At 35.3% G+C, this 23119-nt stretch overlaps 1 protein-coding gene across 1 annotated transcript; it reads right to left on the minus strand.

Moving 5' to 3' along the window:
* Window positions 1-9108: 9108 nt before the first annotated feature.
* Window positions 9109-12585, minus strand: LOC132280135 (lysine histidine transporter-like 8). The gene is made up of 5 exons (XM_059782257.1): window positions 12097-12585; window positions 11106-11242; window positions 10285-10715; window positions 10017-10148; window positions 9109-9912 (listed from the first exon to the last, which is right to left on the minus strand). Exons 1-5 carry the CDS (start codon window positions 12492-12494, stop codon window positions 9427-9429), a joined length of 1584 nt encoding a protein of 527 aa, XP_059638240.1. The 5' UTR covers window positions 12495-12585; the 3' UTR covers window positions 9109-9426.
* Window positions 12586-23119: the final 10534 nt, after the last annotated feature.

Raw genomic sequence — 23119 nt, forward strand, 5'->3', positions numbered from 1 at the left:
CCAGTGCTAGAAACTGAAGGATACCGAATAGGAGCCATGCTTGGAGCTTGAGAACCACGTTAAGGTTTTTGAATAGGAATGTCTGTTCTAGACCTCTTTAGTGGTCTAGATGTCTCAATTCCTTTTCCTTTAGCTTCTCTAGACAATTTAGGAGGCATTTTGTTTACAAAATTGTTTGCTTTGAAGCTTTGAAACTCGTTTAAGAATTTTATCAAACACTTGGTATGCAACCCCAAAAGTGTTTGTAGTAAACCTTGTTTTGACCTTCACTTCACCCCAAAAATCAATCAACAAACGCAAATTCAGATTCCACAAGCATAATTAAGCTTCAATCTAGTCAATTAACTCAAACAATTAACCAATCCTCTAAGTTGAAATCCCAACCTCCACGAAACTCACTTAAACCATTTTTCAACTTTCAACCCTCACAATCTTCAATTCGTGTCTTCAATATCCTATAAACTATGTAATGATCAATTATATATCATGGTTGAATAACAAGAAATTGATATGATGCATATGGATAAATGTATGAGAGACGTAGAGTGAGAGAGAGCAAGAGAGATTGAGTGATGTTGCAACAAATGAGACCCAAAGCATGATTTAAACCCCAAATCCCGTGTTCTTGAACCGGTTCAGCCATCTTGAACCGGTTCAAGATGGACAATCACTCTAAGCTTGTCCTAGTGACAATCCTGAACCAGTTCAACTCCCAATGAACCGGTTCAAGACAGCAGTGTATTTTTGAAAAACTTTTCCAATTCTAGAAGCTTTTAACACATTGGTGATAACTAGCAACTAAAACAAACTAAAAACCAAAATCTTTTTGAATTTTTCAAAATTTTCAATTTTTTTTCTTGCTTTTTTTAATAAGACTAAAAACAAAATGACCAATCATTAAAATCATCCAGTCAACACACGATTCAAAACCCTTTCAGATAATTTTAAGATTATCTCAGAGAACAAATATTTGACTCCATAGATTTTTCAACAAATTTCAAAACTCATAAAGTAATCACAACATGAAATTAAACTTGCAAAATTTACTGAAAAGTTTAGAAATTAATCTAGTAAGTTTATGTGTGTGTGTGAAATCCAATCTAATCCATCTTTAGTTTAAATTCAACAGATCTTTGTCTAAACCTTATTGATCGAAAAGTATCAAGATAAAATTGTTTTGAGCAATTTTTTTTAAACAAGGCGGCTTTCACTCTAAAGAGTAGTCAGCAATTCCCCAACTCAACTTATCTCTACTTTTCGTTTCAATTCACAGTTTAATGGGAGCTTTCGATCAAATCTCAATAGGTAGCCTTTTCCTCAGCAGTTTATTCAGCATTTTTTTTCTTCTTCTTTTCTTTTCAAGCTGAATATATTTTTTTTCAATCTTTTTTATTTTGTTTTTAGCTCCTATTTTTTTAAACAATAACCTTTATAGCTTTTGTGAACAATAAACCTTAGTCAACAGATCAAAAGATTTTCAACCAAATTTGTCAAAGATGGACTAGTGCACAAAAGTCTATGAACTTAAGAGATTTAAATCTAAAAATCTCCTAAATAATGCAAATCATCTTTCACTGTATAGATTACAGAACAAGAATCTATTTTTATTCAAATTATCATGTGTCTCTATTTGCATTCAAAGATAGATCATAAATTCTTCAAAAGAATTTTCACATACATATCAAAAAGAATATGATCAGAAATTCAAACCCTAACTAAACCCAAACAAGTGATCCAATGGCCTCTAAATTTTCTTTTAAACACAAGCCATGATCACTGAATTTTATAGGTCTCAGTTCAAAGGTGAAGTCCTCTTAGAAACTTATTCCATGGACTCAACAGGCACATAATTGATCAAATCAGACTTTTTGATCCACACAGTTCTCACTCTTGCTTCCTGAAATTCTTTTTCTATCTTTACCTCTTTCTTAGGCAAAATTTCAGTTCTAGGAACCTTAGGTGTAAATTTAATTTTCCCTTTATAATGCACCTTGTTCTTAGTATAAGAAGTTTGAGAATCAATTTTAGAAAAATCTTTCTTTTTCCTGTGAAGGCATGAGTTATACTTATGTCCATTTTTTCCACAAAAAGTGCAATACAACAATTTAGGCACATAAGACATAGGAGAATGTGATACATCAAGCAAACATGATTTAGGCATAAAAGAAGGTTTAACAAAAATTGTTTTACCTTAGTTACTAGAAGAACCTTTAACAAATCTTAACCCTGTTTTATCATTCACATCCTTACCCATGTTGATTATCTTATTCAAACTATTTTGACTCATATTGAACCCTTTCAGTTTATCTTTTTCAGATTTCAATTCAATTTCAAGATAATCATTTTTCAAAGTAAGACATTCTTTTAATGAGTTAGAAATACTTACCTTATCCTCAAGAATGATGATCTGTTTCTCAAGCTCAGTGATGATAGACTTGCTTTCAATATCCTTCCTTTTGCTTTCAGCAATTTGTTTCTTGAGATCTTCATTCTCTCCTTTTGCTTGGATAAGCTCTTTTGCTAGCTTATTGATTGCCTGTTTGTTCTCAATAGTTTCCTTGACCATCTTCTTCAGTCTTTCATCGTCCTTTTCTGCCTCTTCTATCTGTTCATCATGGACTTTATTATCTTCGTTATTTGAACTGTCAGAATCAGATAAATGAACGACATGAGGACCCCTATCAAGAAAAGCGACATAAGAAAAATCATTAGTATCATCCTGAGGTGAATCACTATCACTTAAAGTAGACTTTTCAATCATAGAAACTTTCTTTACTTTTCCTTTATTCCTATCTTTTTGTTCTTTCCTAGGACTATGACAAACATTGGATGCATGACCTTTACCACCACAATTCCAGCAAGTAAATTCAGTTTCTTTTTATTCTTCTACTTTTTTCTCATTAAACCTAAACTTTGATGTTGTGTCAAAATTTTGAGGATTAGCCACATTGCTATTCCATCTCCTCCGTTGCCTTCGCAAAATCTGATTGAATTGCCTTGATAAGAATGCAATATCATCATCAGAATCATCATTCACAGAATTCTCAACCTGTGTAGATTTTAAAGCAAGATTTTTCTCTTTTTGACTTAAATTAAATTTCTGCATCTCAAAAGTTTTAATGAACCTACCATCTCATCAACTTGACAGGTAGTCAAATCCCAATGTTCAAAGATGGTTTCAACCCTAATCTGGAATCTTTTAGGTAAAGACGTTAAGATTTTCTCACAAATTTTTTTATCACTAACTTTTTTCTCTAAGTGATGCAGTTCAGAAATTATTTCAAGAAGACTAGAATAAAAATCAGAAAAGGATTCATCTTCTTTCATCACAATGTTGCCAAATTTATAAGAGAGCAACTGAATTTTAGATAACTTCACTTTTGAAGTTCCTTCATGAGTAACCTGCAAAATATCCCAAGCTTCTCTAGTAGTTTTGCAATCAGAAATTTTAGCATATTCAAATGGAACAACAGAATTAATAATTGAATATAAAGCTTTGCCATTAGCATCATTACGCTCAGTTTCAGTAGCAGTAAAAACAAAAGTATCTTTTAACTCTTTGACTATTTTACCATCCATAGTTGTATCTACTGTAGGAGGTGTATAGCCAGATTCGACTATTGCCCAAGTTTTACCACCAGAATTTTGCAAATAGGCTCTCATCTTTGATTTCCAAAAATTATAATAATCTCCTTCAAATAAAGGACCACGTTGATTAAAACCGCTTTCTTTCAATGCATAAGACATAATTAAAACAATTTTTGAAAACAATACTAAACTTTCCAACAAGGATCAACTCAATGTGTAGAGATTGGCTTTGATACCAATTTGTGAGTCGTACGCAGCGGAATATATAGAGCAAAGTTTTAAGTATTGTAAAACAGATTTGTGTCGTTACTAACTTTACTTATTTTAGCAATTAAACAGTTAATCACATGCAGATAAAATAAAGCAAAGTATAAAGTTAGAGATGACACCAGGATTTTAGCGAGGAAACCCCAATTGATAAAATACGTCAAATGTTATGGGAAAAACCTCATGGACTAGTGCAGTCCAAAGTAAACCAATCCACTATGCTTGAAACAAAGTGTACCGAACTTTGACTTTGGCTCACACTCTATCGTTCTACACCACACCAATCGCTGAGAATCATTTAGCTTTGTGACTCCCCGTCCAACAGTAACTCGACCTCAAACTTACACTTGATACTTATAGAAGAGTAGTAGGTAGTTCCGATAGCACTCCAAGAATGCTCCAACCCTTTCAAAGTGTGACTGCGTTTACTTCTATTCTTCAATTATCTGAATGATGTAAAAAAATTGTTTTGCCTAATCGATGTTAATACAACCGTATGATCGCGATCAAGATTCAAACACCACAACTCTAAACTCTGTGTTTATGTGTATGTGTTCTAGAAAGATATCAGAAAAATCAACTCCGATTTTTTGCAAAAATAATCTTCCTAAGGCTTTGAATAAAATCTATTTAATAATGTAAAAGCCGTGAATAAATCAATGTATATGACATGGTTTATATAGAGTATAGAATGATCTAATCCTTCTAAAAATAAGGTAAATTTCGTGCATAGGATTTGGTATAATTCTAGACCAACTGGGAAATTATTTAGAAAAAGGAAACTGAAGTTGTATTGTAAACAGGAAATCTTGAACCGGTTCAGGCTGAACCGGTTCAAGTTTGGCAGTGTATCAAACTTAAACATCTTGAAGCAGTTCATGGAAGCTGAACCGATTCAAGGTTGGCAGACTCGGATTTTTCGAATTCTTCTAACCTTAGTTCATTCTACGAAAATTGCAGACCAACATGGAAAGTGTAGAATGTCCAACCTTGTTCATATTCCTTCCTATAATGGTGTTCTTACCCTTTTCTTCATAACCTCTTCAAATATGGTAAGTTCAAACCTCTTCCTAATTCTATAGTCCCTGTCGACCTCGATGACTTGTAAAACAACTATTACAATTACAACTTAACTTGGACTTGTTATGTCAATGAGAATTGCCAAAACAAATTTATATCTCACATATTGAACTCATGTTATCAATGAAATTGGCTTCTTTTGATATAATTGCTTACATGTTTCATTCCAAAGCATATTATAGTCATTAATACTACTATTGCCATTTCACAATAATCATTACTTCACTATGCTAAATGATAAATGCTTAATGAAGTTATTTAGGCCTCCCACCTTTTTGAGATGCCAAAGGGGGAGATAAATGTGATGTGTTAAATGATTTAAAATGCATGTTTATGTGGTCTAAAATGATTTATGATATATCAAGCATGCAATTTTATAACATTATGTTCATTGAATGCACTTTGATAGGGGGAGCATTTTTAAAATGCTACTCCACTTGTTTATGAACGTATCAATGTTTTGTCATCATCAAAAAGGGGGAGATTGTTGACCTTAAAGATTTCATCCAATGATGTTTTGATGATAACAAACCATTAATGGTGTTTAAGGACTAATGTTTACATTGAGTGTTATATAGTTCACATTCAAAAAATGACCTCAATGAAGCTATAAAGATCATCCCAAGTATTCTATTATTCAAGATCACATCAATAAAAGAAATGGATACAAAGAAGAGTTAAAGTTGCAAAGAACCAAATGCAAAGTCCATCCAAAGATAGCTTGGACTACAATGAGCAAGCAAGTACTCAAAGAAAGGAAGAAAGCAAAAGTACCTCAAAACTTAAACGATCATGGACAAAGCATGAAGAAAGGGGTAGATAGGTTGGTGAGTGTTTAGGATTTAATGTCAAGGTATATATGAATCCATTTGAAGCTCATCTCTATAGGATTATGCATATCATCATTATCATTCATATATTCCTATATTCATTAGCAATAGACTATATACTTCATACATATATATTTGAACATGAAGTCATTGCTAAAGAATGAGTTAGTTCAAGCTTGCTTAAACTTTGAAAGAACTCATCACCTGTGCGAGAAATGTTAAGACCATGCACATCAATTATATGATTCATATTGGTCAACTATTAAGGCATGAGAAGTCTTCATTACAATAACGTGGTAACAGACTTTAAGACCCTTGAATGTGCCTCATGAAAAACTATCTTTTTGGCTAAGTATGAAAAATGGTTAAGTGTGAAAATGGATTTTTGAAATAATGAATATTTCAAAATAATGTTTTCCGGTAATAACTCTTTATACTTCAAATAGCCTAAACTGTTTTTATGGGATTTTTTCATCCATTCTATATTGGTCTACATAAGGATTCATTTTTACTAAAACTGTCGGAAATCCAAATTTGTACTAAAACTGAATTTTTACATTTTGATTTAGTTAGATTTCAATTTTCTTATATTTTTTATTGAATCCGAATGGGGGGTACTTCCTTATTTACATTGTAAACTTAAAGTAAATGGACATATAAATAATGTTTTCAATGAAAATAAGGTATATGCAGAAGTCCAGCAGAAAAACTGTCCAGTTAAACTATCTGAAACACTGTCCCCAAAATCTGATGACCATGTAACTGGTTAGGAGAATTCCTCTAAACGAGTAGATAAATAGAATAGAGAGCATGAACTAAAAAGCACATCTTGTAACCGGTTAGGAAAGCTCATTGTAACCGAGTACTTGATCCAAAAACAGAAAAGATCATTTTTCAAGTTACCTCTGTGATAACCGGTTAGGGAAGTCTTTGTAACCGATTACTTACACTAAAGCAGAAAAGATCATTTTTCACATTTCAATTGTTGTAACTGGTCAGGAACCCTCTTGTAATCGAGTAGTTGCTCTAAAACTGAAAATGCACTCATAGCTGATGTAATCGGTTAGATAAGATCTGGATCTCATCTACTCGAGTAGTTTAAGCCTTGTAACCGGTTAGATGAATGGGCAGAAGTTTTCCAACGGCTATTTTGACCATCTGACTTCCTGGGAACTTACCATAATGCCCCCAAACGGTTATATTCTTCCATGGGCCTATAAATACACAATGTAAGGACATTGTAGGCATGCAAGGGAGCCAACACTTGATTGACCTCATTAGGCATCAAAGAGAGCTTTTGTTCTCACATTTTCTCTTTATCTCTCTTATTCATTCATATACTATACTTGAGAGATTCAACTAAGGATTCAAAGAGCTTTTGCTCTATTCTATACTTGAGAGATCTTAGTGAGTTCATAAGAGCATTTATTCTTCACTTATATCATCTTCTCTCATTCATATCATTCATAAAGTTTGAGCTTCATTGATATTCATATATACTCTAGTTGAGAGCTAAACTTGTACATCAATCTTTGAGAGATATTTCTTGTACTTCATTGTTCTTGTTACTATCTATTGTACGGGTTGGTTTGACCTACCGGGTTGGTGTGACCCAAAGGAAGACTAAGGGAAGGTTATTCTCTTAGCAATGTGAAGTAAGGAGTTGTTTCATGTAAATGTTTGCTCTCCACCCATAAGGAGAAGTCATAGTGCATTGGGAAATCTCAAGAGGGGTCTTGAGCCGAGGAGTAGGAGTTTCTGAACCTTATCTGTTTTTACAATTATGCTATTAATTGTTTACTTTCATATCTTGAATATTGCATAATTGCTTAATTGGTTGATTAGAAATTGTAAATCTTTAAATTGTGAAAATTGGCCATTGACTCTATTCACCCCCCCCCCCCCCCCCCTCTCTCTAGATTCAATCCTTGGGCTACAAAACATAATTGAATCGTGGAACAAGCTTCCATAGAATGTTTTTTCCCATTTGCCTTTCTTCATTGGATCAGGATTATCATCTAACGTTTTTATCAAGCCTTCCTTAACAAGAATATCCTTCACCTCAACTTGCCACATTCAAAAGTTGGTCTTCCATAAAATTTCTCAATTTCATATCTCACAGATTTGAAAGCCATCCCAAAGACCCTAGTTTGCAACCAGGCTCTGATACCACTCATTGGGCACAAGGGAAGCTCTGACACCAATTTGTTGTGTGGAAGTGGCCCAAACAAATATACACACAATGATGGCATATCCAAATAACAGCAAGATATGAATAATGCTGAAAAGAAACACACCATAAGACACAATTTACGTGGTTCACCCTCACAAATAGGATTACATCCACAAGCGATGATGATCCTTATTACTATATAGAAAAAGATACAAATTGAAGAACGTTTTTTGTTCCTCCACTCATCTTCTCAAACTAAAACCTCACCCACCAACAAAGAGAAGACTCATTAAACACTCCCAAGAAAATCCCCAAATATTTTGTACATGGTTCACATATGTAAGAAAACTCATCAAAGACAAACTTCAAATAAAAAAAATAAAAAAAAAAAATACAACTTTTTTGGACTCTACCATCTCTTGATCTAAACGTCTCTCTTAGATCACCCATCTTCCGGTGCATGTCATGGCTATATTTATCGGCTAATTTTGTCGTCTTTAGATGCTGTCCTTGTAGCTAGGACAAAGTAATTACATTACTTATCAATTACTTAACTATTCAACGATATTCGGCCAAGTCTGGAAGTTGGATTGCCACTTTTTTAAACTTTCTTCTTCCCACTTGGATTGGCCCAAATATACTAGACCGGTCCAAGGTTCCTGGTAGCCCACTTTTTGGGTATTTATCAAATGTTTCGAGGGGCTTTGCTTGGAGTGTGTTTGGGACCTTACATATAGACTTTAAATGGACATTAATGGGACTATATTTTGACCTAGATGGGATTTAAGTTCACTTGTTTTTCATTAATTTCTTTTAACTTTTTCTTTTCAAGATAAAATTCAAAATGGGCTTTTGGTTTTAGCTAGTTTCGAACTTTATTTCCTTTTTGCTCAAAGAATGTTTCAAAAGGGTTGTAAGGTTGTGAAATATTCCAATGGGGATGTTTGAGGGCGGGGTTTTGAGAATCAGTTTCTTTTTTTTCTTTTCCTTTCCGTCCTCTTTTTTCATTAACCGGATCTTTATGATTCCGGCCCTCACATAAAAATCACATAATGATTTCACATGATCTTAACTTATGTGGCTCGGATACAATTTCAAATCCAATAATATAATAGACCAATAAGCAAGTATTTTAAAAAAAAAAATAAAAAAAGAAAAATAAAAAAGAAAAGAAAAGAAAAAGAAAAAGAAGGTTACAAAATACTCCCTCCGTCCCATAAAAAGTGTCACTTTTGGGAAACCGTGACTCACACACATTAAAACTGTCACAATTTATAAAAAGTGGCACTTTTTTGGACTGGAGGTAGTATTTCTAGATCATACACAAATACATGAAACAAATGATAATACATAAGAAGGCCTCCTATTAGTTGTCTAAACAAGAATTAACAATAAAAAACAGAAGAAATTAACACTAGATAGTTATTATGATATGCTTTTGGTTAATGACAACCAAACATCGCTTAACCAAACAGTAATATTAAATCATTATGGCTTGAAGAAGCTGACTTGAATACCAGTGTCAATCACAACATATACCCCTGCAGAAATCAGCAGAATGCTCAGAAGCATGCCGGAGAGTCCCAGTCCCCAGTTGAGCCACCACGAAAAGCTATGTTTCCTGGGCTTCTTTATCTTTAACCACATAAAACAGGGATAGGCAAAGGTTACAGGTACCGCGACACCTCCAATGAGGCCTGCCAAGCTTCCCAAGAAGGGGATTGCCACTGCAACAAAGAAGCAACCGTAACCAAACATGGCACGAAACACTGCCCTTAGCCACCATGGGCATGGCTTATTTTTCCTGCTGGTGTATTTGGACTCCATGTCATCGAACATTGGCATGCCATAGAGTTGGAATGAGCTTACAGCATTAATTATGACCAATAAGCTAGTTAATGCCAGAATAGTCTGGGAAGTATCTCTACCATGGAATTGATAGATTGCAGTTAGCATTCCTCCATTTTCAGGAATCTGAAACAAGAAGATAGATGAATATGATCATGTTTCATGACTTGATAAATTTGTGCACATGTAGAGTAACTAAATTAAAAACAGACACACACACATATATATACCTTGTGGCCATAAGCCCAATAACCTCCTATTGCAAGGGGAAACAAGCACATTGCAATGACTAGATATGCAAATTGGACTCCTCTCCACATTGGAATATGGGATGGATTCTTTTCACTTGAAGGCATGGTTGCCTGCAACCAAGAGTGTACGTACGTCATATCAGAGGAAAGAAGGTCAAACACGCTCAGAAATTATTACATGGTCTTGAGCTAATTAGTAGCTGACATACAAACGATGAATTAAAAGGGTATTATGGTTGATACATACCTGAATTTCGAGTGTAAGATTATGGCCTCTGAAAGCAAAAGCAATGATCCCAAGGGAATTTAGAATGCCAAAAATCCAAACAACATTAGAGGCTGGTTCAACTCGGTCATAGGAAACCCCATCAAGTCTACCCTCAGTGACTGACACTATCCACATAATGGTACAGTATCCGATTGCCGTGACAGCCCCGACCAGAGAGACTCCGGCGATCGAATTCAAGTTAGGCAACTGAGACAAAAGAACAGCCGCACATGTAAACACCAAATACCACTCCACGGTTGTTAATGGCTTGGCAGAGCAACCATGCCCACCACATACTATTTGGAAGAAAAGCTTCATGGTTGAACCACCAATTATTATGAGCGCAACACAGGTGCCACCTGATAGGTACATGATTGGAAACATTGCAAAGAACTTCCCCATCTTGTCACCTGCACAAATGAAATTAATTAAGCAAGCTAATTAAGACTCTAAATTATTATTCTATAATTCAAAGTTTCTAACTTATGTATTAAATTCCAATAAATTAACTAGATATCATCTGTCAATATATAGTTATCACCCTCAGGGGCGCTAGCAGAGTTGGTGGGAGGGGGCGCCTCTAAGTGCTAGACAACTATATCACTTGGGTATGGGTTCGATTCTCCTCTAGCTCTGTAAATTCCTGATTTAAAATATTACTTGCACTGTGAAATCGAAGTGAGTAGTCAGGAATTTACCTCTGCAAGTCCAAAAGACAAGTGGTTGCACGATACCTTATATATAGGTTGAAGAATTGGGACAATGCAAACTGAATAATATTAATGTTAATGAATGTATACCAAAAGTAGCACTGAAGAGTTGGAGATATCTGCTGTATCGCATCCCAGTTTCATTGGATTCATGAAGCCTGACCAAGAGGCGGAGTGTATAGAGTTGCCATACGAATGCTATTGTCAAACTTATCACTCCCCAAGCCCTGCAACAGTACGCGTATATATGGATCCATTAATTTACCAAACAATCAATCAATCCGTAGAATCAGCCAAACTTATGAAACCCGTGCTTATATATATATATCAAAGATGTATGTATGATCACGGGCTTTCCAAAACCGCGTGACTATATGGGACCCAATTGCATGACTCACATGTGAAAGCACACAATTTCTGCAAAATAAAGTTTTATGGTTGATTTTTTCCTCCTGTTTGAAATTTTCAATGCTCTACCACGTAAGTAGCCTCTGTCAATCAAAACTCTATTATTATCAATAACAAGAAATAACAATTGGATATTCTATTTTTAAGAACTGAAAATCTTAAAGTGTATAAAATCTTGAGATCTGTTTTCTAAAACACAAAAAAATAAAAATAAATTATTTTCAGAAAAATATTTTTTATAATTTCTTAAAAATAATTTTAAGTACTTATTTTATGGGTGACAAATCAAACTGATCCTATATTTTCGATATCTCCCCCATATCCAACACTTTCACTAGAAAGCGGACACCATATAATGTACTCCTATATATATATATATGTACGTGTGTGTGTGCGCGGGGGCTAACAAGGCTTCTATCCTCCATTGTAGGTACCTTACCATGTAAAGAGTATAAAAAATAGAAAGAAAAAAAGTAATAAAATTAGCACCCAAAGTTAATTTTAGAACATGCACCATGTAGCTAAGCTAAAATTTCTGTAAGGCGAGTAACTAATTTTATAAACCATTGTTTTTTGATTGCTAAAAAAGAAGCACTCTACTAGTGAAAACTTGAATAGAAAATGAAATATTGGAGTTTGAAAAATAATGAAGCAGATGAAAATTAAGGCTTACCAGCCAAGAACAGTGAAGGCAACAGGGAGTACAAGTGCTTGGATTCCAATACCAGAACAAAGAGTGTGGAAGGCGGCATAGTATGCGTTGCCATTTCTGGACTCGGTGATGGGAAGCCAAGCATCTTGAGGATCAAGCTTTGTCAATTGGATTGCTCTCCTTATGGGGCTACCCAACGGTGTCATGAAGCTATTGGGAGTTCGAGAAGCCGACGGCTTTGGAGTACTACTTTTGTTGGCTGCAGCATTTGGATGTTCTATTGACATGAGTAATGGTTTTCTTGACAATGATGGTGTATTGTATTGCGTCGACTCCAGAGCAGGAGGAGGGGCTGAGACCACCGGAGATGGCGCGTCCACTGTCCTAGACGCACCATTTTCCTCAACCACCTCATCCATCTCTCTTTCTCTCTATGAAACACGCACACACAGAGTCCTGTACATGCAGATCGAGTAGAAAGGGATGCAGATCGAGATGGGGGAGAAAGTAAAGATATAGGGGGTGAGGACGTGAAGGCTAGCTTTCCATTGGTGGACAACTTTGGTTGACCGGCGTTTCGAAAATGTTTTTTAATGATGAGTCAGTTTGACTAACATTTTCTGGTTTGTCTTTTTTACTTTTTCTTTTTTTGAATAATATATTGTTTCTTTGTCCGTGAACTTTTAATCAAAGTTGTTGGACAATTTGTACCGTTGCTGCTGTTTGTTTTTTTTTTTTTTTTTTTTTTTTTTTTTCTATTTTAATTCTTCTTCAGGACCACACCTAATTAATTAGCATCATAATCATGATTATGGACGTTCAATTTCCCCCTCCCTCAAATAAAAACAAATAGCTTCTAGTAAGCCCCAAATACGACTGTTTGTACCATAAGTCTTTTAGTTGGAAAGGTTGTCATTACGGACGGAGTTAGGATTTTACGGACGGAGTTAGGATTTTAAGTGAGGGGAGCACGCAATCAAAAAATAATAATAATAATAAATAATACAGAGTGTATATATATATAATATAATAACTATAAAATTAAAAAGACAAAGAAGAAGAAAATTATTCAAATATGCATGTTAAAAAGAAGAATTTTAAGAGTCGAAGTAGAAAAAGAAAAATTAGAGAACTTTAAAAAGAAAAAATTAAAAAGTTTCAATTGAGGAAGAAAAATTTGACTTTTTCTATTAAAGAAATTTAAAGAATTTGAAGAGTGAGAAAAAATATAGAGATAATTTTAGGAACCACAAAATTTAAGGGGCACTGTATAATTTTTTTTATATAAATGGAAAAAATTAAAAAAAAATTATCACATATATTATAGAGTATGGGCCAATTTAGGGGGGGCACGTGTTCCAGACCTTCATTAGCTCCGTCCCTGGTTGTCATGGCCGACCCCAATGGAATGGTGAGTATTTCCAATTAAAAGGGTGAACGTTTCTAATTGGAAGGGTTATATGCAAATAAGGTGCAATCATGCAGCAACACGTGGCTTCATCAAATGAAGATATTTAGAACAAGTAACTACATAGGGACACGTGTCAGCCAAAGAGGAAAGTAGTTACCTGCAGTTGGAAAGGCGTGTGACTTTCTAAGTGGACATGTGGTAGGCAGAGAAGGATGCAGTTTTCTATAGTTAGAAAGTTGCTACTGAATGGGACACGTGTCATCCAAAGAGGGAAGTAGTTACCTGCAGTTGGGAAGATGTGTGACTTTCCAAGTGGACATGTGGTAGGTAGAGAAGGAAGCAGTTTTCTACAGTTGGAAAATTACTGCTGAATGGGACATATGGCGGCACAAATCAAACATTCCATTTGGCAAAAATCGATCGTTCCACTTGGAAGCATCATAACAACAGATAGATGCTTAGGATGTAATAGATTAGAACTTATTTGTGGGCCTGATCCAACATTATTTTACAGGTGTTTTGTCAGTTCCAGACTTAAAGATTATTCGATCTGAGCAAAGACAGTCTATTCACTCTTCTGATTCTACGTAGGATTCTTCTTTATGTTTTAGTTCTTGGATTTCTTTATTTATTTTAGTTGAGATTTGGATTAGGGGTCCACATGATAGATTCCCGAGTTATAATCTAGTTGGTTACTGGTATCACAGGATTTGGATTTATGGAGGATTATTCTATTGGATTATTTTAATGGAGGATTTATTATTTAGTTTTCTTTTTTTTTTTAAATGCTTTATTCTTTATTCTTATTTCATTTTATATTATATACTTGTTTATTACCTTAATTGTTTGATATTTCCCTCGGGTTTGAGCTTAGGCCTGATCAATCCATGTCTCGGAGTCGAGGGGTATCACGATCCTTAAACTTTGGAGGTGTATTGTGCTGAATGATAGCACTCACCTGCTCAGTTAACATCATCTTCTTTGGAGTATTGTTATTAGAAATGCGTTTTTGAGTACACAAATCTTTAAAAAATTTAGCATAAGGTGGAATTTGCTTGATAGCATCGAGAAGAGGAATGTAATCTTTACTTGCCTAAAGACTTCCAACATATCCTAAATTTTATCACCCTTGTTCCCAAAGTGTGTGGACTTTTTGAGGCGTTAAGGAAACAGAGCCTTGGGCTCATAAGATGTCTCAACACTTGGGATTGGTGGATTTGGAATTTCTGGACTGATTTTCAGATTTTTGGGTGGAAGACTTGAATCCTTGAGGGTAAGAATTTTAGTCTTTCCACCAACCTTGTTATCCACAACTCTTCCACTCTGAAGGGTGGTGATTGTATGGACTTGCTCATAATGTGGTCCCCTCGGAGGAGGGATTTCATCAATCACAAATTGCCCTTTTGGGTTTACCATAGGTTGAGCTGGAAGTTTACCTGTGTCCCTCTTATAAAGCTGATTCACAGAAGTAGCCAATTGTCCCAGCTGGGCTTCAATTTTGGCTATTGATTGGGAATTAGTATTAACCAGTTGCATCATTGATTGCATACCATTAAGGGCAGCCATGATTTGCGTGTTGGTGTTTAAAACCTCATCCAATTAGGATTGGTAAAGAGGAGCAAAATTTTCATTTGAAGAGCTTTGATTATAAGAAGGAAGATAGTAGCTTGTAGAAGTTTGGAATGGTCGGTTCATAGGTTGAGAATTGGATTGATTTTGTTGCCCATAACCTTGGAATACTGAATTTTGTGGGGGGCTGGTTGCCTCCACAAGAAATTCGGGTGATCTCTCCATCACTAATTATGTGTATTGGAATACGGATTATGTCCACGACGAAAGAACATGGCATTAGCCTGCTTTGTACCTCTAGAAAATTGCTCCAATGTGAGGCAATCTATTTCAAGATAAAAAGTGTTTGTGCAAGATGCACACATAGCATTTGATGAAGAATTTTGAGAAGAGGAGAGATATGGTGCCACTAGCTGAAAAACTTGGTGGACTATGGCATCCACTTGAGAAGATTCTTCCCTTAGAGTCTGTGGTTGGCACGGTAGAAATAGGAGCCCTACGAGAATTATGTTGCACAAAATTATCGCTCATATTCTCAAGTAAGGTCCAACCTTCATCTGCATTTTTGGACATGAACATACCCCACAAGAAGAATCAATGACTTGTCTATGTGGTTCGATTAAACCATCATAGAAGGCTTGCACCAATTAGGAATTTGGTGTTGCGGACACTTCCTAAGAAGATCTTGGAATCTTTCCCATGTCTCATAGAATTGTTCCCTATCTATTTGGGATAAGTTAAGACTGGAATGACGCATTTGATTGGTTTTCCCCACTGGATAGTATTTTTTTAGGAATTCTTGTTGCAATTGGGCCCATATGGTGGTAGAATGTGCAATAAGGGAGTTCAACCAATATTTTGCCCTATCTTTTAAGGAGAATGTGAAGAGACGCATACGGAGTACTTGTTGAGGGAAGTCCCTCATACTAATGGTGGAGCATATTTTCAGGAACTCGTCAAGATATTTATAAGGGTCCTCATTATCAAACCCATGATAAGATGGAAGCATTTGGATTATGTTGGATTGATTTCATAATGATGGGTATCGACATTGGGCATGATGATGCATGATGGAGATATATATGTTGATGGGATGAAATGGTCCCTAAGAGTCATGGGTGCTACATTTTCATTTGCAATTTTAGCATTTTTAAATCTAGGATCTTCAACTCTAACATTTTCAAGATTTCCAGCCATGTTGTCAACTTCAGCTTCAAGTTCTCTTATAGTCTCAGGATCCCTAAGGTTCTTTCTTTGTTGTCTAAGAGTTTTTTCTAATGAAGTTATGTTAACTTGTTCTTCTAAAATTGGCAATATCAAAGATCTACAACCCAACATCAACTAACATACATCCAAGTAAAGCACATACAGCCAAACTTTCAAGTGCAGCAAAAATCAACTTGAAATACTTACAAAGGGTGTTAATTCCCAGAATTTTTAGAATTTAAAAAAAAAAAAATTAGAATCAACACCTCTAAGCAGCCCCTTTTGCTTCAACTCCTGCACTTAAGAACTTGGAAAACAAATTAAAAACAGAAAAATATATACAAAAATTATAATTATAACCAAATTAAATTTAATATTTAATTTTTTTTATTACAAAGCCGATTGCAATCCCTGGCAATGGCGCCAAAAATTGATCAGTGTCAATAATAAACCACTAACTATAGCACAAAATTCATGTAGAGAATGGCTAAGTAAGGGTATCGATCTAGGGAGATTGCTAGCTTATGGCAATCAAACTTTAAAGATTAATTTCGAGTTTGTAAAGTGTCACAGATTGGTTTGAATATTGGTTTGTTTGTCACTTATCATATAATAAACTTAAAACATAATTAAAACGAATTCAAAAATTGAATGAACAAATAGAGGAGACTAGGGAATCGAGTTCACTAAGACCTCATAAACATATTACAATGCAATCAACTTGGGGAAAACAATTATATGTAAATATAATATGTAGAAGCATTCAACAACTACAATAATTTCCAGAAATTCATACAAATCAAAACTAAGCATAACCTATCTTTGGTTGGTATGGCTCATCCACCTAAACTAGGTTGTGGTATGAACCATCTTCCCTAGGCATGGCCTATCAAGGTTCTGAATTTGTAAGTTTTAGCACATGAAAGTAAATCATCTAGCATAAACTATCTTTGGTAGGTATGGACCATCTACCTAACTACATTAATCTAAAGGTGTAGCATGGTCTATCTTCCCTTAGCATAATTTATCTAAATTCCTACATGACATGTCTATAAAACCATTTTATGAAATCAATCCTCATTGTTACTATGAGAATATCAATAGTATAAATATGTAAATATGGTTCTAAGACAAGAATTGCATGTAGACATACTCATATATATGAATTCAGTTCAGATCATACATCACTTCAATGTAAAAACACTAATTTCAATGTAAACCATCACCTTATTCATGAAATCAATTACATACAATGTTATTTCCCTAAATTGAAATCCAAAGATTACATATTTAATTGGTCAAGGCTACCTCAATCCCGTAGGAAGGGATTTAGCTCATCCTGGTGGTGGTGGAAGCTCCAAGGATTGAAGAGAAAGCTTACATCTTCATCTCCGTAGCAGCCCCCTCTGTTGGTCCTAAGTTATCTTAAGGAATGTTTGCATTTTAATGTCAGAATGTATTGTTTCATTGGCTTCAAGTATGAATTATATCTGCATTGTGTTTTGAAATAAGGTCCAGGTATTGTCATTTACTACCTTGTATCACATTGTTCCTAGTGGTCTGTAATAGTGTACTGAAATGTATCAGCCCGTTTTGATCAAAATCACTGTGATAGTAAAGGTTCAGTACTTTAGTTTTAGCTACAGGTGCTCACAAAGGTACTAAGGTCTTTTCTCAGTTGTATTCATTGATATACATTTGTCTTGGTAGCTGCATTACACTGAATAGCCTTGGTTGAGCCTACATTGTGAAATATACAGCTTCAGGACTACACACTGGATGTGAAGGAGTTAATTTGTTACAAGGGTATTTTGGTCCTTTCCACTTATAGTCAGGGCTGTTACACGTCCTAGTGGTCCTAGAGAAATAGTATATATAAGAATATTACATTTCTTGTAGGCTAAGTCTAGAGGAAAATGCAATTTACTGCTTTGCAATGTGTGTGTATGAATTCTGGTGTGCATAGTGACAAAATTATTGAGGTGGCTTGCTATAATTGGTTCTCTCATTTGAAAATATCTGAAAAATGCTCTATCAATGATTGGCTAAAGGTGACAGGTGTATATCCTTGATGTGTGAGACCTTGTGTAATTCAGTGTCAGTATAAATATGCTGTTATAGTGCCTTTTAGGGTTTAAGCCTCATGAAAAGTTGAGAAAAGTGAGATGCAGCCAATATTATCTCAAGGGCTTTGAATGAACAAGTTTTTCTGAGTGTTTTGATGATGATTCATGTAAGAAAAACTCACTGAATCTTGTCATGTTAGTGTATTTGCTGAGAAGATATTGCTGCTGTAAGTTCTACTGGTGTAAGGGTTGGTTTGAGTAGTGAATTTATGTTTCAAGCAGCTGTGGTCTATTTTGAAGGTTAACATAGGTATAATTCAACTTTTTACACTTGCTCGGACTATGTTTGTGTTGAAAAATGCTGAAAATGAAGTTGGACAATGTAATCACTATTTAAGCTTGTTTTTCTACATTAATCTTGGATTCAAGTACTGTTTGAGTATTCTTAACCGTTCCATGATGAATTAACCTTCTAACAAGTATATTTTGGTGAATCAAGATTGTTGAAGTTGAGCTTATGACAGAAAAATGGTATGCTTTGATTTTGAGTATTCAAACCCTAAAGCTAAAGCTGTTTTGTGCTGAATTAAGGACTGAGATTAAACTTGTGATATACTCATGATGTATTTGATTGTACAAAGCTATGAACATGAGTACTACAGTGAAAGAAGACTATGTAAGGTGTTGGTGAATTGATCTCGAGAGGAATTTCCCATTTTACCCCTCAAACCCTAAATGCAGCAGATTGCAATTTTAAGGCAGTAACTTGGAATTCTATGTTGTCCAGCTTATTTTAATTGTTGCAAAGACTTTATTGTACTGATTTTCATCTGTAATGGTGTGTGTGATGAGCTATGAGAGCTTATTTGGTCCAAGAAAGGTTGCTTAAGACAGGGGGAGTGCTTGTATGCACTGTGGTGTACTAGTGTGTGTATTGGTTGTGAAAACTAATGTCTATTCTTGTGTTTGGGTGTGTGCAGAGAGTGAGATAACTAAGTGTGTAACAAGATACATACAGCTAATAGTTGATTGCTTATTGACTGAGGCCATGAACTAAGGTTTTCCCTAGTTAAAAGGGTTTCCTTACAAACCTTGTTTGTCTGAATCTTTGAATGCTTGTCTTGTTGTTTTGAGAAGGTTTTATAAAGCAAAGTTTTAACCAATTCACCCCCCTCTTGGTTCAACAATTGGTATCAGAGCCTTGGTATGCATTGTGAGGTTCTAATAAACCTGCAGTTGATCCTAGCAATGGATGAAGGTCAAGTTATTAACAAAGCTCCAAGGTTTGAAGGTTCAAACTATGATTCTTGGAAAACTAGAATTGAAGCCTTCTTGATGACTCAGTCTTATGATGTTTGGCATGCTGCCATTCATGGTGTTGTGATTCTAAATCCTGAAAACCCCTCTGCTAAAGATAAACTTGCTGTGGCTAATGATGGCAAGGCCAAACATATTCTCTTCTGTGCCTTGAGGCAACAAGAGTTCACCAGAGTTAAAAATTGTAAAACAGAAAGGAAATGTGGGACTCTCTTCAGGCAGCTCATAAGGGAAACAATGTTATTAAGGAAAACAAGATACAGCTCTTCAAAGTACAATATAAGGTGTGTAAGATGGAAGAAAGAGAAACTGTTGTTGAGTACATGTTCAGGATTAATGACCTTGTTAACAATATGAGAGCTCTTGGTGAAGTTATTAAAGATGTTGATGTTTGCAAGAAAATACTCAGGTCACTCACTTCTAGATTCAATGCTAAGGTAACAATTCTCGAAGACAAAGACATTTCTTAGATGAAGATTGATGAGCTTCAAGCTACTCTCACTGCCTATGAGATGGAATTAGTGTTCCAGCTGGTCACAAAAGAGAAGTAGCTCTTAAAGCCAAGGAAGTTGTTGAAGAAACTGAAACAAAGTCTGAAGATGATCTTGAAAAAGATGGGGTAGCCTACCTTGCTAAGAAATTCAGAAAGTTTAGGTTCAAAAAGAGGAATCAACTACAAAATTTAACTTGATATGATTGTGGTAAACCTGGTCATGTTGTGTCAAACTGTCCTAACTCAAAGGGGCAGAGTCAGAGGAAGAATAAGGGAGCAAATTACAAAGGAATGTTTGTTAGAAAAGCTCTTATCTCAGACTGGGATGTAGCCCCTGAAGATGATAAACATGAGGAAACATAAGAAGATGAATGTCTCTTTTATGGCAATCCTTGAAACAACACAAATTCCACTTCAAGTTGAAGAAGACAGTGACACTGGGATTGAGGAAACTTTTGAAGAATGTGAAAGGCTTGCAGTGAAGTGTAATCAATAGAAGTCTCAGATAAAGAGGCTCAATTCAAAATTATTAAAGTCCAAACAAGTTCTCACTATGCACTTCAAACTTAAATTGTCAATGATGTGTTTAGTTTCTCTTATTTTTCAAAGCCTTTTGAAATCTCAAGTCAACACTTAGTGGTCTACTAAGAAGTGTAAAGAAGAACTGTCTTTCATTCTTGAAGAAAGATCTCTAAAGATGGCTGAGATCTGGAAACAATCCACAAAGCAAATTAAAAAGACTGGAATTGGCTATGTGTGTGACACAGCTATAAAGGTCAATTAAACTTACTCTGTATTTGTTAAAGCCATAACTGGTGAAGTGTATTCAAGGTATCCTGTTATAAAACCCTTGAGATTAAAATTTGATTTGTTTGACAACAATTTCAACTCCTCAAGACTTGACAGAAGTGATTTTGTTACAACATCTATAAGAAACTTCAAAATAACCAAAATGTACATGAAAAAGTCTGTTATACCTCAAACTCAGAAGGTCAAGAACAAAGATTCTATTGTAAAATCCAGAATGATGTGGATTCCCAAGAAGCTAAACTCAGTGAATCTACTTATGTATAGAGTCTTCAAGGCTTGTAACAAAGTTGACAGATGGTATATTGACAGTGGCTGTTCAAGACACATGACAGGTGATGGTTCTAAATTTATCACTTTGAAACAAATTTAATGGTGGAGATGTGATCTTTGGAGACAATCAGAAGGCTAAAATTGTTGGTATAGGTACTGTGAGCAAGTCTAAAGATCTACATGAGGTTCAAGAAGTATTACTTGTTGAAGGATATAAACACAACCTTCTCAGTGTAAGTCAGTTATGTGATAGTGGGAGGACTATGTGTTTTGACAAAGAAAAGTGCAATGTGGTTGATCTTAAATCAAAACAGATTCTCTTCTCAGCATGTAAATCATCAGGAAATGTTTATACTGTCACTGAAGAATTCCAAGCTACTTAATGCAACTTGACAACCTGTGGTTTCATCAGAGGAAGCCATTTGGAATAAGTAAGCGCATAGGGACATATGTCATCCAAAGAGGGAAGCAGTTACCTGTAGTTGGAAAGATGTGTGACTTTTCAAGTGGGCACGTGGTAAGCAGAGAAGGAAGCAGTTTTCTACACTTGATAAGTTGCTGCTGAATGGGACACGTGTCAACCAAAGAAGGAAGCAGTTATTTATAGTTAGAAAGACGTGCGAATTTCTATGTGGGCATGTGGCAAATAGAGAAGAAAGTAGTTACTTGCCAGTTAGAGGCAGTTAGAAGATCGTGGTCCATTCCATTTGGCAGTTTCAGAACGTGGCTAGAAGCCTTTAATTGGAATTGAACCACCAAAACCACTCATTCAAAGCTGTAATTCATGGGACATTATGTTCTTCAATGTGTCAACACTGTGAAAAGACTAAGGGGGTGGGACACGTGGCACAAATCAGACATTTCACGTGGCAAAAATCGGATTTTTTACTCGGCACAAATCAGACGTTCCACTTGGAAACATCTCTACAATAGATGGAATTGCCATTGGCTATAAATAGAAGACTTGGATAGAATAAAAAGACATCTCCACACAGATTAAACAACTCTTGTTTTCATTTACACTTCATTTTAGTTCATGCACTTCATCTTTTTATAGTGTAATCTTACTTTTCAAGCACTTTAATTTCAGCACATATATTTCAAAAACTCCTCAACAACTGCCGAAAAAACACGACCCAAACTCCTATCTTCCTCGACTAGCCAAGTAAGACCTATGGCGACTCCTGTCACCAATGCTGAAAACCATCGTTAGGTAGGAATCGCTCCGATCTCCCACAAAATGAAAATAATCTCCATTGGGGGTGCAAACAAACACCCTCCCTTGGAAGTAGTCAATTGTAGCCCTAAATTGTGATGGCCCAAGTTTTACAAAACCCGATGAGTCAGCGAGTAACCCAAAAGACTGATCCGAAAACAGATCCGAAACATGGAAGCAATGAAAAGAAAGTGGTCACTAGGGATTGATACCAACCCTAAGACCCAAAGTGGACTTCAACAAAGTCACAGAACTTAAGAGAGAAACTAAAATGGGAACAAATGTCAAAACGGGTAAAATCCGTTAATCAAAGGTAAAATGGTCATTTCACAAATAAAGAGAGAAATTTGACTCCAACCAAATCAAATGAGGTCCATATAACCTAGTATATTCATTTCACAACATTCCAAGAGAGTCTAAGAACTTTAGCCAAGAATCCCACAAAACGCCCATTCCTGATTTAAGTAAAATCAGACACTGTCCTATAAAAATATGAATAACTCCCATTGTGATTTGAATATGAGAATGGAATTGGTACAATTGGAAAGCTAACTCAAAATCCTTAAAGATAGGCTCAAGAATGGCCCCATTTGGATTAAAAATTAAAAAGATATGATCGTTTGAAGTTTGAGCAACAAAGTTATCCAAAACTGAAGAGAAGTGAACTTGAGGCATTCCAGTCGTCC

This window comes from Cornus florida, unplaced genomic scaffold (genome assembly GCF_030987335.1).
Source record: "Cornus florida cultivar Cherokee Brave unplaced genomic scaffold, ASM3098733v1 CherokeeBrave_3.0.0_Hap2_Chr10, whole genome shotgun sequence".
Taxonomy (NCBI): Eukaryota; Viridiplantae; Streptophyta; class Magnoliopsida; order Cornales; family Cornaceae; genus Cornus; species Cornus florida.

Bases quoted from the DNA above. Each gene is read 5' to 3' on its own strand.
- LOC132280135 (XM_059782257.1), bottom strand. From the start codon at position 12,494: ATGGATGAGGTGGTTGAGGAAAATGGTGCGTCTAGGACAGTGGACGCG. The intron at 10,716-11,105 runs GTATACATTCAT...TCATTTGTGCAG, and splicing joins ACTCTTCAGTGCTACTTTTG to GTGACAAGATGGGGAAGTTC. The intron at 9,913-10,016 runs GTATATATATGT...TTCTTGTTTCAG, and splicing joins ATTGGGCTTATGGCCACAAG to ATTCCTGAAAATGGAGGAAT.